The sequence below is a fragment of the Polyodon spathula genome, chromosome 1, assembly GCF_017654505.1.
Source record: "Polyodon spathula isolate WHYD16114869_AA chromosome 1, ASM1765450v1, whole genome shotgun sequence".
Taxonomy (NCBI): Eukaryota; Metazoa; Chordata; class Actinopteri; order Acipenseriformes; family Polyodontidae; genus Polyodon; species Polyodon spathula.
In genome coordinates, this window is record NC_054534.1 from 40,496,018 (window position 1) to 40,516,121 (window position 20,104).

Genomic DNA, 20,104 nt, shown 5'->3' on the forward strand with positions numbered 1-20,104 from the left:
TACTTGTATTGATTTTATTGTTAATCTTTAAACAGTTTGAAGAATTTTTGAGTGTGTTGTGGGCCAACAGTATGGACTTATTTTTCGTAGTAACACAGTATTTCATGAGGTTGTTTTGCAATGAAGATTTGTTGCTGGTTAATTTTTCATTGATTTTCCATGCTTACCAATGTACACGTTCTGAGGGTTAACAATAAATATAATATGTGTTAACACTAGAAGGACCGGAGCTATACCTAGAAGCCCTACAGCAGTCATTCTGATGGCTTTTTGAAAATGTAAATAAATATTGAACAGACATCTGAACAAACATTAGTTTACAACATACTGTACATAGTTATAAAACTGAAACGACATTTTTTACTTTTCAACAGCAATCGGTTTATTATCACATGAGCAAAAGCAACGGAACAACGTAGCTAAATAAATTTAGAAAAAAAAAAACATTTTAAAGGAGTTTACAGCACAAGTTATAAAAAAAAGTTTAATTTCTTTTTGACAAAAAGGTATTCCTTTAACTTGAGTCTAAGGCTGTTCACAATCAACACAGATAATGCGCTTCTCCATGTTGCCTTTCAGCACAGGGCACAGCTGTCTGAAGTTTTATTTTTATTGCACTTGCCAACCTGGCATTGACGTCTCTTGCGGCTCTCAACTGGGTTACCAGCTTCAGCTGTGGGTACACGCTTCACAGTCTACCTCTGTTCCAAATGATTCTTGCGACATTCCGGTTCTATCTGTAAAATATATTCTATCCTTGGTAAATTCTTCTCCATGCATTCTTTGTAAAGTACCCAGGAGTTGATGGCTGATAGGTCCAATACATTGTAAAACACCTGAATACTTCCGTGCCACCTGATCTAAAACATCAACTCCATATTTTGTTGCATTGTAAAACGCCCAGGTCTCTGGTATTTATTTTCACTAGTCCTGATGCTAATTGACTGACCAAAGCAGTGCAGCTGGCAAGCAGACGCCAGCCTTTCAAAAGGCTGATTGAAAAACAATGGACTGTCAGACATTCCTCAGGAAGAGAGTAGACTAAACTGATTACAGCCAAACACATTGCGATCTGGTAAATAAAAATAATATCTTAAATGACGTTGCTGGAATGTTGTAATTTACTTATGTCATTTCTATAAGGTTGTGTTCAGGCAGCTTTTTTTCATGATTGCATCTGAAGTATTTGCAGATGTTAATGATCTTACATAATAAACACTGTGGCAGAGCAAAGCTCTGCCCTTTATAAATTGGCAGGGATGGGGTTAAATTCCCTTACCTGCCTGGGTTTATTGTGTTCAGGTGGCTGGGGTTGATTAGTTGATTAGCTTAATTAACAATCAATCAGTGCCCAGCCACCTGACATAAAAGGAGGCCTCTGCTTCCCATTAAGAGGAGAGAGCTGAGAAAGCAAGTTGGTGGGTGTTTGTGGTTTGTTGTTTTTGTAAGTTTTGCTTTGTTTGGTTATTTGTGTTTAAATATCTTTATTTTTGTCATTGTGCCCTTTTATTTTGTGTTTATTTGTAATAAAAGCACTATTTTTTTGAACTGCAGTCTGTCTCTGGGCCTCTATCCACTTACCAGCCTGTCACAAACACAGATCCTCAAATAGTCGCTGGTCTCCAATAGGCACTGGGGCTACTGGCAAATATAGTAAATAAATGTTGGGGCGTTTATTTAAAGTTTTACGGTAAATAAAATGTTGATACATTTCCCTACAATTGGTCCACAACTGTTGTTTATTCAGCAGTCTACCTGTGCATGGCACCTTCAAATGGAGTCCCAGCATAAAACTCTGATGGGATCTTTGCGATTACCACCTGGGAATGGCTAATTTATAGAATCTGGTGTAATGAGGGATCAATTAAAAGCAATTACCCCAGGCAATAAAATCAGAATAAAAAACTAGTTTCAAATGTGAGAAGGAACAGATCTGAAATGTAAAAGCACTTACTGTAAAGTGAGAGGGCATGACAGCAGATCTCACAGAATGTGACTAAAGGTGCTTGGCTGGCAGGTCTTTCTGTATTCAAAATGGCTGATGTTTCATGAGGATCAGTTTCAAAATAAAGGATGACTCTATTGGCCATTTTGGGTAACAGACTTTATTCCAGAGTTACAACCCAACCTCCCTGAAGGATTTAGAGGCACATTAGTAATCATTAAACAATGGTCATGCATCACCCATAAACAATTTGTACACTTTGCACCAGTGCTACCCTGAATAGTGGCTCCACGCCCTATTGGCACTGTTATGGAAGGAATTCCTAACTGTACTGACCCCTTTTTTATATACAGATAGAATGTTCATACTGACACTTTTATTAGGATCGTATCTTTGATTTTAAGTGAACACATGTTTATACTGCTGTGATTGGAGTGGATAAATAAGGGAGTTTGAAACAAGTATTTCATTGTGATTGTCTCTGGATAGGGTAATAGTTTATTTAAACAAAAAAGTTAACAAAACGTGCTGGGTCAGGGAGTGAGAATTAATCAAAACACAAAAAACAGGATCAGGTTGAGGGACGGGGACTCCATCGGTCATCAGCCTCTTCCTCGCTCTTCAGTTGTCAGTCCCTTCTAAAAAGATAAACCACACGGTTAATCTTTGTAGTCCTCCCCTCCACATCTCGCTCTCTCTTCCATTCATAAATCTGAACGCCAGCCCCTAAGTACAACAATACACTTCCCTTTGAACTCACAACCCCACCCTTGAGAACAGTGAACCACCTATCCACGAATGGTAGGTGTTTTTAATAAACACTTGATCTGAGTGACCGGGTTTAGTGTACCTGCACTGTTGTCCCACACAAGGATGCCTTCAATCATGTTCAAGTGATCTTTGCATGGGCATCCTTGGTTTGGCCCTCTGTTGTCAGGAGGCTGAATCACAACACAAAACCCTTAACTCCCATCACAACTACAGTTCACTATTATTTTACAATGCACTTAAGCATCTTATGGTATCTTGTATGTATTACAGTATAAATTAATTTACAATAAAAAGCAACTTTTGTTTAAGTAAATTAAAATGTTATTGTGAGTACTTTGTGGAGCTGGTTCGCACTTCCTGGAACCACCCGTCCGCTCCCTCTGGCTCCCTGCTGCACACCGCCAGAGCCCAAGAAGCTGGCCTGGCCTATCGGGGACACGGTCACTGTGCTGGTGCGAGGATCCACCTTCTCCAGAGGGGATAAAGACCCTACCTTCCCAGCCAAGCCAATCAGGACAACCGATGCAATGCTAAAGAAAGCATATGCTTCAGCGGCGCAGTTGGTCAGAACGGCGAATGCTATGTCTATTTTGATGCTCTACCAGTCACAGTTAGCAGCAAGACTGCAGGAGGGGAGCAACGGAGACAGATGCGGGGGAACTTCAGGCAGTGACGGGAGTAATGACTGACCTGATGGGGGAGCTAGGTCAGGCATCAGGGAGGTTTCTGGTGGCGCTGGTGGCTGCCAGCCGACATATTTGGCTGACCCAGGCCAAAGTGGTGGAGACAGAAGGCTGCGTTGCTGGATGCCCCTATAACAGTGGGGCAGACATTCGGAGTGACTGTGGATGTGAGCCTTGAGAGGTCCCACAAGGCCAAAGAGGTCGCTTCAAAGTTCTCGCGCCTTCCTGCCTATTGCCAACACCCTAGGGGGCAACACACTGCTGGGGCAGCTGGGCCTGAACGCCATCCTCCTCCTCAGGCCAAACAAGCAGGCAGAGGAAAAGCTGGTGGGAAGGAGCCACTGCCGGCCAGGGGTAACTGGTTCTCCAGCTGGAGACCGAGGCCAGGGCCTAAAAATTATGTGCCCTCCCAAGCCCAAGGGAGACTGCCCCTGAGGGGCTCGGGCTGCCACCTTCCTCCCTCACAACCAGACTGACCACTGGACACGATCCATGGCATGGCTGCACCCAGGACTCCTGGGTGCTAACGACTATGAGACACAGTTAGGCTCTGTAATTCCACCAAAAGCATGCAGTGCGCTTAGTAAATCTAAGCAATGCCCTCAGCGGGTTCTACTCCAGGCTCAAGGTACTTCCTGGTGCCCAAGAGGGACGGCGGCTTCCGACCTATTCTGGACCTCAGGGTCCTCAACATGTTCCTCAAACAAAGGAAATTAAACATGTTGACCACACAGCGTATCCTCCAGTCCGTACAGCCGGGCGACTGGTTCACATCGATCGACCTGCAAGATGCCTACTTCCATATCCTGATGCGTCCTGCGCACAGAAAATATCTACGCTTTGCCTTTCAAGGCAGCACGTACAAATTCTGCATTCTGACGTTTGACCTCTCGCTGGTGCCCCGCACTTTTTCAAAGTGCATGGATGCAGCATTGGCTCCACTCATGCTGCGGGGTATTCGGATCTTGAACTACCTGGAAGATTGACTTCTTTGCGCGCGTTCTAAAGCACGCACCGAGGCGCACACCAGACAGGTCATAGATCATGTGACAAAGTTAGGATTCTGCATACATCAACAGAAGAGCAACCTCATACCGTCTCAGTCCACAGTGTTCCTGGGGATCAAATTGAACTTTGTGAGAATGCTTGCCTCACTCTCCCAATTCAGGGAGTATGCTGTTCTACAGTTCTACAGGTCAGAACTTTTGAAAGGTTGTTGGGGCTGCTGGCAGCCACCTTGAGAATCCTTCATCTAGGGCTGCTGAGAATGCGCACGCTTCAAGCTTGGCTGAAAACGCTCAAGGTGCACTGGGTCCGCGATCAACACCTGCTAGTGTGAGTGTCCAGTCAATGCCGGAAGACATTGGAGTGGTGGCTCCACCCCAGCAATCTGCGCCTCGGATCTCCCCTCAGCTCCTCTCACAGAAGGGAAGTTGTCACTACGGACGCCTCCAGCCTGGGCTGGGGAGCGGTCTGGAATGGGAGGGGAATATGAGGTCAGTGGAAGGGACCTTGGCAGCAAGCGCATATAAATGCCCAAGAACTGCAAGCAGTAGCCCTAGCGCTATCTCATTTTCATCAGCAGTTAGCACACAAACACATGCTGGTCTGGACGGACAACACAACAGTGGTAGCCTACATAAACTACCAAGGAGGCCTTCACTCACCTGGCCTTCACCATGTGGTGCACAGACTCTTGTCTTGGATGCACAGAAACTTGCGTTCCATCAGGACGGTTCACCTCCCTGGTGTGGACAACAGAGGAGCAGACCTCCTGTCCAGAGGAGCTCCAGACAGCTCAGACTGGAGATTGCACCCTAAGGTTGTACAGCACAAGTCGACCTCTTTGCCACAGCCAAGTCCACTCATTGCCCCCTTATGGTTCTATATGGAGAGAGAAGGTGGTCCCCTTGGAGTAGACGCACTAGCTCACCTCTGGCCACACTGGCTCTTGTATACGTTCCTCCGCTACCGCTATTACCCCTTACACTGAGAGGATCAGGGTGGAGAAAGGCCAGGTTTTGCTGGTCGCACCCAGATGGCTGAGGCGCCCCTGGTTTGCTCTCCTCTCCAACATGTTGTTGGGCCAACCATGGCAGCTCCTGCTGTGCAAGGACCTCCTGAGCCAAGTGGAGGGGTTATTATGACACCCGAACTTGGCCCAGCTCCAACTCTGGGTTTGGTTGTTGAACGGAGCTGTCTATCCAGATGAGGTCTGCCAGACGCAGTGGTAGAGACACTACAGTCTGCTAGGGCGCCTAGCACCTGAGCCCAGTATTCGTATAAATGGAAGGTTTTCCAAAACTGGTGCATTGCTACAACCCTGTGACCTGCCCTATTGAGACAATTCTAACCCTCTAACACCTGTTTGATGTGGGAAAATCTGCATCTACTGTGAAGGTCTACTTGGCAGCAATATCGGTGTGCCACGAAATTGACTCTGTGTCCGCTGGGGCACACTTACTGGCAGTGCATGGTCCCTAAGTGGGATCTGGAGCTGGTGCTGGGGGTACTTTATGGGTTCCATTTGATCCCATGGCCTCAGCAGAGCTGCGCCCTGTTTCCCTCAAAGCGGTGTTTTTATTAGCCATTACGTCTGCCAGAAGAGTAAGTGAGCTTCATGTGCTGTCCATCGATGATACATATATGGTTTTCACTGGTAACAGGTAACATTAACATTATGAGTAACATTAAGAACTAACCCCGCCTTTTTGCCAAAGGTGGTCTCTTCATTCCATATTAACCAACCAGTGGTTTTGGAAGCTTTCAGACCTCCCCCGCATGAGTCAGAGGAGGATCGCAGACAGCACACGCTTTGCCCGGTCTGGGCTGTGCGCTGTTACGTGGATAGGACAGCGTCCCAGAGACAGTCCAACCAGCTGTTTGTCTGCTATGGGTCCCGCTCTAGAGGTCAAGCCCTGTCGAAGCAACATCTAGCACACTGGGTGTCAGATGCCGTTATTGAAAAAGCGGTATGAAACAAACTGCAGTGTGAGCTAAGAGGATCCATTTATGAGCATCTCATGACATAAAGCAATTGACTACCTTAGCTCCCCTGGAGCACTTACTGCACATTTCAGCTTACATAAACAGTACCAGCTTGGTGCTTATTACAGGACATTATTCTTTGGGGTACTGACCTGTCAGGTTTTTCAGTGTTTAACTTTACAGTTGTAATGCTTCGACAAGCAGCTAAGCCAGTGTTTGCTTTGACTTACCTCATCAACCCTGACATTTAGCTGAAACTGATTGAAAAAGGCTTTGCTTTGGCAATAGTTTTCAAATGTACAATTGTAGTTAGGGCGTCTGATTTACTGGTGATTTTTTTTTCCAAATTCCAGTGAGTGCTTTTTAAAAAATCGGGTAGAATTATTTAATGAAAAAATCAGGTGGATTTTTATAATCTATAATCAAGAAAGAATAAATATTCGGGTAGATATCAGGTTTTATTTAGAAAGAAATAAACAAATGCTTAAGCACAAAGTGTTGACAACAAAGTTGTCATCAACAGTTTAAATCCCCAACGAGTGTATATTTCCACACATTGGGGTATGCAAACTTTTGATGACATCTGTCTCTCTTCCCTATTTCTCTCTCTCTCTCACACACACAAACACACACACACACACACAATGTATATGGGGTCATTTCTCTGTTCCAATTAAGTTTTATTTTGTAGTGGAGTTGCAAGTATAATTGCACACACAACATACGGGAAAACTAAACAACTAAACTCCACGCTGTTTTACAAAGAGAAGCAATCGACTTTTACATCTAAATGCTCTTGGCTTAAACACACACTCATAAAACAAATAACTGGCAAGAAAAGGCCAAAAAAGCAAAAACCTTAAAGTTATATTGCTGTAATTTTATATATATTTATAAAGAATCCACGTTTTTCTAATAGGTAAATCAGCTTACTGTCATCGGCGCATGTTCTGCTCTGCATTTGAATCGCAGACAACTGCGCATGTGTTTATTCTTATACAGTATGTGCCTATTCGGGGAGTTTTCGGGTTTAGCCCGAATGCAGAAAAAAGCATTTTGGGGGAAAAAATCAGGTTAAATTGGGTGAAATCAGACACCCTAGTTGTAGTGCAATTTAAAAAAAAAAAGGTTTGAGGCTTAACATAGCCTTTGTTATAAAAATATGCTTTTGTTGTTGTGAAAATAATTCAAATCAGGTTACAGTAATAATTAACTCATTCTTTCTGTACATATTAACTCCCAGTACAGGACTGTTTTGTTTGTACATGGACCTGTTTACAAAACAGAAACATGGACATTAATTCCTTGTCTGCAAGGTGCTCAGGTTTTTTTTGGTGGCTAAAATTTTGTGACAGAAGCACTTGCCAAGCAGCCAGCTTCTATCAGCTCTTTATCAAGTCTGCATAATATCATCTGCTGCCTTGCCCATCATGACTGAAGCTAGCATATGTGATATACTGTTTATATATTACAGAATTCATGTAATTTACACAACAAATTTACAGAACCATTTTTTGTCCAATACATTTATAATTTTGTTGTCAACAAACTGCAGAATATAAATAAGAATACAGCCTAAATTGCCCTGTGGCTGTGATCGGATGCTATCTTAGTATGCCAGTAAATTTAATTTTGACTGGTGTTATTGCCTGAGAGATGCCACTTTGATTTAGATTGTGGTACCCTGTGCGGATAAGGGATTTTTGCTTAGAGATTTGTGCAGTCACTAACAAAGAGAGCATTTAGCTGGAAGCAGAAGCAGTTTTTACAGTGTAATTGACACATTCAGTTTTTTTTGTATCTACAGTAAGCAAAGCCATGTGCAGCACCAGCACCACCCTTACCTTATAAATGTTTTCCACAATAAATTTGCTTGGTAATTTTCCCATGGTACAACTAGTACCATAGTTTAACATTTTTCTTCACATTGTTAATATGCTTTATTCTCTTTGAGCTTAACAGTGCTTACCAATGCTCGACCATGCTTTCACTATGCTTTATTATACTTTTCTATGCTTTTACCATGGAAAACTTTTCTAAGGGTAGCAGAAAATAAATACTGCAGATGATACTAAAAGAGCCTTCTTTATTTTCTGAAAACTGTATTAAGCACTGTACATTTTTACTGGATATTTCGGCATCTACATTTAAGTAAATATGTTAGTGCTTTTGTATATTATATTAAAGCCCTTATATTATGCTAACTCCAGGGTCCCTCCCAGCATTAACTATAATAGAATACCATCTGATATACATTGTTAGACGCTGATCAAAATTCTGCTTATCCATCCAGCAAATGGGTAAGATCAATGCCTTCAACTGGACTTGTCCACATTTACTACCATAGGTAATAAATAGATTGAGGATACATAGCATTATTACATGTTTTATGATATGCATTCCAGGAGTGAGGGTGCATAAAATAAGCACGGCTGGTGAATGGGAATGGATATCATAAAATATTAAACAATGTTTGGTGCTGTATTTTTAATTATTTAAGCAATACTATATGACTAGTAGGCTCTTGATCAGACAGGTAATGTTATGCTAGTTATGGCCTAGATGCTATGGGAGGAATGTCCTGGTGGGCATTATTGATTTTTGGAACAAACTCAAAAAATAGATTTTTCGCTATAAAATAAAATTAACAATCAATAGCCACCTTTATGTTGGGAAATACTGTTCACAAATAATGAACCAAGATCTTTGTTTTTACTTTGTAAATCTGTAAACTTTGGGGTCCATTCAGTGGATCTATTTACTGTTAAGTGCGTCCAGATCATCTCTTTGTGGGCCTAGGTTGTGAAAGTCAGCTTCTCTGACCAGGCATGTAAGTGTCTGGTGTATTTTTGTTATTTTAAATGTATCTATAGTGCCCTGTTTTAATTATTTAAAGTGGTGTAGAATTATATAAATGACATTAAAGGGTACATAAGGACCTTTTTATTTTATTGTGTTACATGTTCCCATATGTTGTTACAACTGTTTACGTCCACTTTTTTAAACTTTAAAATTTTCCCTGCCTCAAGACGGCTTCGCATGAACCTCTCAGAACTACATTTTCCATTATCATCCTGCTCACATACTGTACGTAACTGAGAAGGATTTACCAGTGAGCTCTAGGATGATGGGAAATGTAGTTTTGAGAGGTCTATGCAGGTACATGTGAAGCCATCTTGAGGCAGGAAATGCAATCTAAAAGTTTAAAAAACTGTTTAAAATATGTAAAAAATATATATTAAACAATAGACACACCTTACATAAACAGTTGTAGTAACACATGGGAACACGTAACACAATAAAATAAAAAGGTCCGTATGTACTCTTTAAGTAGCCCCAAAGTAGTCATTGTAAAAATACAGTAACTAAATATAATGAAAGCATGGTATGTATCATAAATGACATCGAAGTACAATAAACCATGATCAGTGCACACAAAAACCATGGGAAAGTCATACAATCTCTTTCTAGGGCAACACCAGTAACACTGCTCAACCCCTATGCCAATCTAGCGTCAGTAGAAAGGAGGTTTTGTTGTAAAGAAACTACAAGGTTTAACATAACAGGGGCAAGTGACTCATCTAAATAGCTCCGTCCTGTATAGTAAAGGTTTTCATTCCAACTGCTTAATTCAGGATATATGCTACGAGTTATATAATAAATATATTGCACTTATGTGTTTAAGGTACATTTTTTATAAGGTCAGTATCAGTTATCTTCACTTATTTGTTTTACACAGGATTACACCTTGTAAATATATTACTTTCTTAGTTGAGATAACAGATATTGTTTCTCTGTCTTTGCAGTCTTAATAGGATTTAATAGACTTACCGGTAAATGGTGTTGGAATTCAGTCTCATCAGGTGTGTTTCTTTCCCTCTTGTTTATTTTTCAGAGAGACACAAAAGGCCAGTACCTCCTGGATCATGTCTGCAACCATTACAGTCTCCTAGAGAAGGATTATTTTGGTATCAGATATGTTGACCCAGAAAAACAGCGGGTATGTGACTAAAATACACTAACACATTGAAACACTTTCTGCCTTACTACCTTTCTACACAGTAACTAATTCAAAATGAAATGCAAGTCTCCATGACAAAATGATACAACTATATTAGCCAGTTGTCAATTCAGTAATGATTCATTTACACCATGGATTTGAAAGATTGTGTACATTTTATGGCACCTGAGAATCCCACATATTTTCAGCCTGAATGGTCATCTCTCATTGAAAAGGAGATGTATAGTCTCAGTATGTTTTTACATGACTAAATAAAGAATAAATAAATAAACAAATAAATACAATCATAAATAAACATATGAATCAGATGAGATGTTCAGATGGCTTGATGTCTACAAAATGTCTGCAAACCCTTTCCAATAGCTGTGTCTCCTCTGAGTATTATGTTGCCTTAAAATGTTTAGATTTTGTTTTAGACATACTACAAAATACAGGTATATTAACTACAAGTAGTTATACTGTAGTTCCCATTTATTATATGACATGTGGAATCTCTATGCCATTCACTTTCAATGGTATTCCAACTGCTGTTAATCTGTGATAAACAATATGGTACAGATTGGATAAACAAATGTCACAAAGAGTCCATGGACATCATAGTGAAAGCAGCCTGCCACTGAGTCCAGGACTTTAAAACAAGCAGAGACCAAAGCACTTGTCGAATACTAACTATAACTAGAGGATGCGTTGAGTGTACTTGATAGTATAACACTAATATTTAATATTTTCTACATACACTTAGCACATAATTACATAATTATTATAACATAATTATAGTTATGAAATGAATATCTGTTTCTTTAAATTTCCACTCACACCTGAAGAAGAGGCTTTTGAGGGCTTGAAACCGATTCCGCGGTATAAAAGAGCAGCACTGTACTGTAATTCTGTGATTGTGAGGATAGAAGTCTCTATACATGAATTTAACAAAACTACTCTGCACTTGACATGCTTTTTTGTGTAACTATGTGGAATTAAAGAAAAATAAACTACAAAAGTGTACAGTAAGTACATACAGTGCGGCTAGAGTAATGTACTTATATGTTAAATAGTATCTATCCTATATATGTTTTTTATTTTGTGTATGTTTTGTTTTTTTTTTAGGTTGATTGTGGTCAACAACATATAGTTAAGTGTTTGTTTTTGTCCCATCTGTGAGCCACTTCATTAGTGAGAGTTGAAAGGGGCAGCTGGGAATTTGCTATGTTTCTTATTGGCTCTGTACTATAGGAGAAACCCACGCAGCTATTTACAGTGTTATTAACACAGTGTTCTTTTTCTGAAAGGAGGAAAACACGTGTTGCAATTAAAAAAAAAAAATTGAAATAAACAAGTGAGAATTTGAATCCATGGGAATCCATTGTTAAATTGATTATATCTAGTTTTGAAATTAGAAAATTGTGACACTTTGGAGAGAAAGGCTCTGTTACATTATTGCTGCATAATTTACAAAAAATCTAATGTACAAAATGATCCAAAACCAAATGTTCGTTATAAGAAGTAGTTTTCAGCTGGTAACTTTATTAATGTATTAGCTTACAGTCCACAAGATCAATTTCAGAAAATAACACAGAAGATTTCTTTCTCCTCATTGCGCAACCCCAAAAAACAAAACAGTTAAGACTTGGTTGCCATAGCAATAGAAACAGACATTCAGTACAGTTTTCCAAGAGACAGCACAGTGCCTGCTGATACTAGTAACGGATTGTAAATTATTTAGGTATCCTTATGTTTTAGTGATAATGCTTTCATGCTCTTGCAAGAAGTGTGGAACCACTCAAACCACAAAAAACTCTTCAGTTTTAATTGGCAGTGAGGTATGAGATGATGATTAATAATGACTAAGGTATACCACTCTGGAATTATGCAATTAAAGAATAATTTTAGGGGAAAGCAAGAGCGAAATAAGCCAGAAATGGCACAGTAAAATGTTTATCTGCATACTGTTACCACCACTACTGATACAACTATTTCGATGCATAGCATCACTATTTAAAATGTTTGGCAAAGGCTTATACATTTTAAAGGCTCCCCTTAATGGTGTGTAAAATATACTTATTAGGTACAGTACAGTATATGAACGTTTTGTAAAATAAACTACTGCTACTATCACTTAACTACCAACATAAATAGTCATATTCCTTTGGCTGACAAACTTTTAGAATTGCATTCGTTTCTGGGGATTAACTTGGTCATTGTAAAGCTGAGATTCCACAACTCTCTATCTACTGAAAGTGGTCTATGTGCTGTGCTTCATAATCCATAAACATATTCTGAAGTGGCAGGTGTTGGGCATGAAACACAGGAAGAAGCCCTGTAGAAACACCTGGATGTGTCGGGCTACTGACCACACATCACCAAATACGTGTCCAATTTACTTTTGACACGTCTCTGTGTTAAAACTAAGGGTCCTATTTTGAAATAAAGTGACACAGTAAAAACACATTTTGTATAAAACTAAAAATAAAGTAAGCAAGAAATAACTTACTTTTAGGAATGAGAAGCTACATTTCTGTATTTGAGCATTTTCTTTCTTGATAAAAAATAATTTTATTCTTAAAATGTGCCCTTGCCTTTGCGTCAGCAAACCAGTTATATCTATATATTTTTCAAAATATCTCTGCTTTACATTTCCCACACTGATGTGAGAAAAGATTTAAGATTGTAAATAAAATTCATTTATGTCTCCCTGGATGGGAAAGCAACAAGAATACATTTAGTTTTTGCATTTATGTGCCAAGTGAAGCATGTTTGCTTAAAACGTTCCTTCTGCAGCATTCAAGACTCACTGCCACCCTAAACTGTTTGTATTTACACACAGCTCCGGTTAATAAGAATGATCTGTCTGTCTTTCTCTTGCAGCACTGGCTCGAGCCCAACAAGACTGTTGTGAAGCAAATGAAATGTAAGTGTTGTCAGTATTTTTTGTTGTTGTTGTTTATTTCAAGCAAACAATGCTTAAATATGTATCCAGATGGTGCTGTCATAGTCGTGTGCCAAATTGAAACCCTGAAAGGGATTAAATATTTTCTCCTTTGCAATACAGTTCAATATGCAGAACAGCTTGGCTTTGCAAATCATTAACAGGGTGTCAACTTGCAGAGATAGGGCTGCAGGACTTTTGAACTAATTTGTACCAGTCCTTGATTGCTCTCACAGGGTAAGCCCTCTTATAATTGTACACAGAGGTATTGAAACCCATGTATTTAAATTATACCAAGGCAGTTAATATCAGGAGTATGGTAGTTGTTGTGAATAAGGTCAATTTGTAACAAAAATAAAGATACAGACACCAGATATAGATGCGCTCTAGTAGTGCACAGTATGTGATGGCATACTTCCTGAGGCTCTCAGTTCAATAAAATGATCTGTGAGAGCAACTGCTTTAGTCACTTGGGCACTGTAATACAAAACTTTTCTACTTTTAACCAGGAACTCATTGTTTATGTTGGCAAAGATCTGTACCTTAGTATCTATAAGTCCAAAAACATTTCAAAAACTCAATGTGACACATCCTACAATAACTTCTCCAACTACCTAAAGGGATCACTGGCCAAATACACAAACAGTTTCAGAATGCTCAAACAGGTGTGTCCGCATGTGAGATATAATATTGCATTGTAACTCAAAGCCCATGCTGCCTCATATATAGTGCTGCTTTGTCAAATCCTAGCAAAAGGTATTTGCTGAAGTCATATCTAATGTATGGCAAAAGTATTGACTATCAAAACACATACAAGCAATGCAATTGACTGATTGATTACTATTCTTCTGCCTTGTTGTTTTTTAACTGTAACTTTTAATACTAGAACTCATGCATGATGTGTCTTTTCAATAAGACAATTTGCTTTTTTCAAGCACTGCATGACAAGATACTGTAAGACGTTAATCTCTGTGACAAAGCAAAACCTGTTACTGTGCAGTCAAAATAATGCAGTCTGTCGCAAAACTTGAAAATTGCTGCTACGATAGTTTTGGAACTGTATGGAAAACAGGTCACTAAACATATTGACATGGAATACTGGAATGTCCAGCAGTTGTAGTGCACTGCCACAGGTGCAGTTATGAAACGTCAGTAAACCTGCATCTTAGTATTGGACGTCTAACATTAGCATCTGCTTGACATAAAATATGTATTCATATATATTATAAGTAATACCTATATGAAGTAGGCTTACTCCAATACAATATATAAGAGGGCTATTGTGAGCAAGTTACTTTAAATTATTAATTGGGACCCTTGTCTTTTTTTTGCAAAGTTACCTGAGCATATTGATATTTGATTAAACTGATAATCTTTTTTTTTTTTTTTTTTACTTTTCATGGCAGCAGTGTATTTGACGTGTGACATACTTTGAACCATCGAACACAGCCATCATTAAGAGCAGGTGGTTGCTTGCAGTTGGTTGGTTCACTCTGTCTGATGCCAACGTTTCTCTGAAAAACAGGAAGGAAAGGGCCTGCTGTCAATCAGCTCGCTTTGTATAATTCCATCTTTTCTGAAAATGGCAAGAGAAATGTTTGGGTAACATTTTAGCCAGAGGGCATGATGATGTGTAGAATATTTATTCTAGTCTGTTGCTGCTGCTGAGTTAAAAATGAGGCACCCCTATTTGCCAACCTTAATTCATGTAACTTACCAATTTACAAAGCTAAATACCAGTTTGAGAATGTGGTCAGGTCAAATTTAATTAACGTTGCCTCTCAATTATGAGGTTCCCTTTCAAGTACGAAATGCAACCATTACCGAATGGGTATTTATCTTCAAAAGACCCGAAACCTGAATAGGATATATCAGAGCTGTTCGTAGAGCCTGTAACACAGTCATGACCTGCCCCCGAGGGCACAAAAGTACTGCAGTTACAGATCTTAACACCATTTTTCCATTCAAAACTGACCTGACAGGAGAGCTGGTTTAGATAAGTACTTGTTACGTTTTCTGCTATATATTTAGCATTTATTGTGTTTTTACACAAATTATATCTGGTATTAAAATAATAGCTGTATTAGTTTTACTAATTACTCGTATTTATGCACTACAGCCTGTTCTTTGTTATGTCCCCCTGCGGCCTTGTGCCCCTCGTGAAGCCAGCAGCTTGATTTGTTCTTTCCCAGGGATCAAGTAACTGACTTGTGGCTGACTTGTGCTCTCTCCCCTGCAATAGCTCCGACTGTAGTTATTTATTTCTCATTTTGGCTTTGGCTAAAATTATTAGACATTTTTTTTATTATTTATGTAATTGTTAAATGACTATTTTGTTGAGAAGTTTTTTCACATTGTGTTTTTTTCTGTTTTTACATGTGTAGTGAGAGCAGCTGCTGGACTAACAGCAGCACTGTGCAGGTCCAAGATACTTATTTTGGCTTTGGTTGCTTGCAATCTCTCCTAAAGTCTCAAACCGGTACCATACTGACCCAGTACTGTCCCATACCGTACTGTTCCAGTGCTAAAGTCACGAACCGGTATCAAGCCAACCCGGTTTCATGTCCCCAGTCCGTTACCAAATCGTTTTTGTTTGGGTCCTGACCCTCCCGGTTGCTATCTATAAGCATATTGAGGCAACACCTGCACATCTGTATAATCTACACTGCATTGATCGCTTATTGCATCACACTTGTGTTTTATCCCTGTGAGACATGCAAGACTAGTCTGCCTGTTGCAGACATGCACTGCAGATGCTGTTCCTGCCTGGGGCCAAAGCACGCCAAGGAGGCACACTTCAGAAAAGTCTCTCCAGCAGCTCTACCGAGTGCACTAGAATGAATGACTTATTAGCCATTTTACTGTTCTTTTAAGACGCACCCAGCACAGTAGCCTATGCAGGAAAGCATCTTCATGGAATTCTTCATCTTCCTCTGCTTCTCCTTCTCGTCCCTCGAGAAAGAAGAAGAATCACCGTTCCAAGTAATGGGCGGTCTTGAAGAACATGGAAAATCTCTGGGCAGCTGTTTCCAACCAAGGAATGGTTCTCGCAGGTGCTCTTCCTGTCTGGGGCCAGAGCAGTTTCTGAGTTTTGTGCAAGTTTCTCTAAGCACAAGCTGGAGAAACATGTGTCTCTACAGTGCATTTGGTGTCCATTACACCAGAACAGCGCACTTCCCCATCACCTTCTGTCAGAGAGGTGGCTGCGCCCTCTTCACTTAGCTCTGTGTCAAGGGAGAGTAAGCGACATGCCCGGGGAAAAAGCCCATGTAGGAAGCTGCCTTCCTCATCTTTGCTTCTCCTTCTCCTCCCCCGAGGAAGAAGAAAGTCGCCATTCCAAGTGATCAGCAGACTCGGAGCAGATGGAAAATCTCTGGGCAGCTGTATCCCAATATGGAACGGTTCTTGCAGAGTTATTGCGTGAATGTTAGGCATTGCCTGCCCTGCCTGTCCCCTTGGGACTCCAGGGGACTTCAAGGCACAGATTGGCTACAGGAGGACATACTTTCCATTTCTGCTTCTCATAAGGTTGCTGAAAAGGTGCTGGCGTTCTGGTCTGAGGACATGGAGTCCGATGGCATGTCCCCTGTGGTTAGGCTCTCCCTGTTGGCAGAGCTTCTACAGCTGATCAAGAGGGTCACTGCAGTTTTGTCTACAGGAGAAACAAGGCAGTCCATCTTTGATGATGAGCCTACCATATCTCCCGTGTCCCCCCGAGTGCACCCAGATTTTCATTTTGAAATCCAGTCATCCTGGGCTCATCCAGCTACAGCTCCTGGCCCATTTTCCACCAGTGGAGGCTTCAATTGATGCCTTGGTACTTTCGTCTAATTTAGTGCTTGGGTCCAAGGATGTTACCTGCCCCATAACTGCACCGAGTGATTCTCAAGTGTGCCTATTCAGCCAGTGCGTTCGTTGCATGTCTAGGCAATTATAATAGTATTCTGTTAGCCTACCAGTCCTGTTTGCTTAGGTCCCTTTCTGACAGTCACAGACCCTCACCACAACAGCTGGATGAGCTGTGCCTGGTTAATAAGAACCTACTCCGTGTGTCAGAGCCCAACGGGAAGGCTGTAGGCAGAAACCTGTCTGCCCTAATAGCTAATAGGAGCCATCTGGAATACTATGGATATCTGAGTGCTTACTACCGTTCAGTCTGCTACTCGCTGCAGTTCAACCACAGTCCCCCTACCTTTTGAGGTGTGACTGTAACATAAGTCACTAACCCACAGGATGCTTCAGTGGTGTCTTGGGAGGTAGCAGCTCTGCTGCAAAAAATGGCTAATTGTATGATAAACCTCCTCCAGTTGGAGGAAGGGTTCTATTCCTGGTACTTCCTAGTACCTAAGAGGGATGGTGGCCTCAGACCGATTCTCATTCTCAGAAAGGTCAACCCGTATCTGCCCAATGAGGTTCAAAATGTTGACAATGCAACAAGGGACAGCTGTTGCAGTCAATCAGGCCAGGTGACTGGTTCACCACTGTGGACCTCAAAGACACCTATTTCCACATCCCCATAAACCCAGCGCACAGGAAGTACCTGCGGTTCACTTTTCAGGGAACAGCGTACGAGTTTCGTGTCTTGCCATTTGGCCTCACCCTAACTCCCTGTGTCTTCTCTTTATGCATGGAAGATATCCTAGCCCCATTGAGACTCAAAGGCATCAGAGTGCTGAATTACCTGGACGACTGGCTTGTTTGCACCCAGTCTCCAGCACAGGTAGCGGTCCACATGTAACTTGTCTCCTGTCATCTTCAATGGTTGGACCTTATAGTGAATCATGCGAAGAGCCAGCTCACACGAGGCCGAGTCAACTGTTATATGCCTTCCCACTGCTCGCCATGCTCCCACTGTGTATGGAAAAAATCAGGCAGGACTGGGCCAAGGTGCTCCTAGTAGCCCCTGGTTTCTAACAATGCAACTCCTGAGCTGCCAGCCATGGAGACTGCCCAAGCGCCACAACCTGCTCAGTTAGGCACGGGGGACTTTATGGCACCCCAACCCATCGAGCCTGCAGCTCTGGGTCTGGCCACTGAACGGCAGCACTGGATCTGTCTGGGTCTGTCCAGTAGGATCACTGACACCCTGCAAAATGTCAGAGCACTGTCCACGCATTCCCATTACAGGCAGTTATATTGCAATTTATGCAGTACCTTTTTGACGAGGGAAATCCCCCTCCATGTTAAAGGTCTATCTGGCAGCCATTTCGGCTTGCCATGTCAAAATTGACTCTGTCTCCCCAGGGGCTCACTTCTTGGCGGGACAATTTTTGAAAGGGGCTCGGCGGCTTCAGCCGCGTATGAAGCACGTTGTTCCTCTCTGGAGGTTAAACGTGGTTCTTAGTGCACTCATGAAGCCTCCATTTGAGCCCATGCATTCAGCTGACCTGAAATATTTATTGCTGAAAGCGGCTTTCTTGCTTGCTATCTCATTGGCTTTGCAGAAGTGTGAGATGCAGCCATTCTCTAGTGCAAAAGCATGCTTCATTTTTACAGAGGCCAGGACAAAGGTTATGCTCCGTACCAATCCTGCGTTTTTGTCCAAGAGAATCTCAGGTGATTTTTCGGTTTCATTCAGCTCCTATCAGTCTCACTCGGCCATTGAAAGGTTTTCTCGGCTTTTTCCAGAGGAAAAAACAACTAGAGACCTACGCTTTACGTCTTTTGATGATGTTGGACAGGGTCATTGGATGGGAAAGGGAAAATTGTAATGTCGGACCTGTGTAATGAGGTCTGAGGTGATGGATGGGCTTGCATGTTCAACTTCTAACCTACAGTACTTGTCTTTATCAGGATATACTCTAAACAGTGCAGTACAGTGTGTCACAAGTCTGACAGTTTTACCACATGGCAGTAGCTATTTTAAAAGTACAGAAGGTCATACACCTTACTTGTGTTAGTAATATTTTTTCATCTGTTCTCAATTTTCAGCTCATCCACCATATACCATGTGCTTTAGAGTGAAATTCTATCCCCATGAGCCCATGAAGATAAAAGAAGAGCTTACCAGGTACTTTATAATTTGATATGCACAGAGACTACAAATCGTTTGACATGTCAACAAAGTAGGAAGGTGTTTCTTAAAAAGTCCAGGATGTTGACCACAGGATGGTAGTATGTACGACTCAAGTTTATATACATATAAACAAACACTGTCCTTCAATAAATATTGAGGACCTACAGTCTGCGAGATTAAAACATATTCATATAGGGATTGTCCACTGAGATGTGACAGTAGCAAAAGTTACACAGAAATATATGCAGCATATACTGTATATGTGTTTACATAAATCAGACAATTCATTTTAAAGTGGTTATAGCTGAAACATAAATTAATAAATGTACCTGTACATATATAGGTTTCAAATTTGCAGTTCTTAAAGAAAAGTTCTAGCAAACATTTATTTTCATTTTAAAACATAATATCTAGTACTGCACTAGGTTAAAGAAATGTCTTGGCTGTCATGCCTTGCCTTCCAGGAAGTCTATTACTGGTTCTTTGGTCATTTCACCTCAGCAGTGTCTTCAGGGTCAAATAATCATATTGGCTGCAAAGCATATCAGTCATTAGGGGAAGAAGTTGGTTGGTTACTGACACGAAAGAAGGCCCTGAAGGGGTGGGAGAGATTTCACTCTCGTTTAAATGACCAAATGGCAGAAAACAAGACCTGCAAACAGATTTCTTTAACTTACCAGTGAAGTACCAGGTATCCTGTTTTTACTTGTACATCAGTTCTACAGTTTTTATACTGTATTTTAACAGGAGAGTGTTT

General features: G+C 41.0%; 1 protein-coding gene across 1 annotated transcript in view; it reads left to right on the forward strand.

The window, feature by feature from the left end:
* The window catches only part of LOC121318768 (FERM domain-containing protein 3-like), a 136,397-nt gene that overhangs the window by 52,308 nt on the left and 63,985 nt on the right, over positions 1-20,104 (forward strand). The window contains exons 2-4 of the mRNA XM_041255806.1: positions 10,283-10,387; positions 13,271-13,313; positions 19,263-19,341. Of these exons, the coding sequence (XP_041111740.1) occupies positions 10,283-10,387; positions 13,271-13,313; positions 19,263-19,341 (227 nt within the window). The remainder of the gene's footprint in view (positions 1-10,282; positions 10,388-13,270; positions 13,314-19,262; positions 19,342-20,104) is intronic.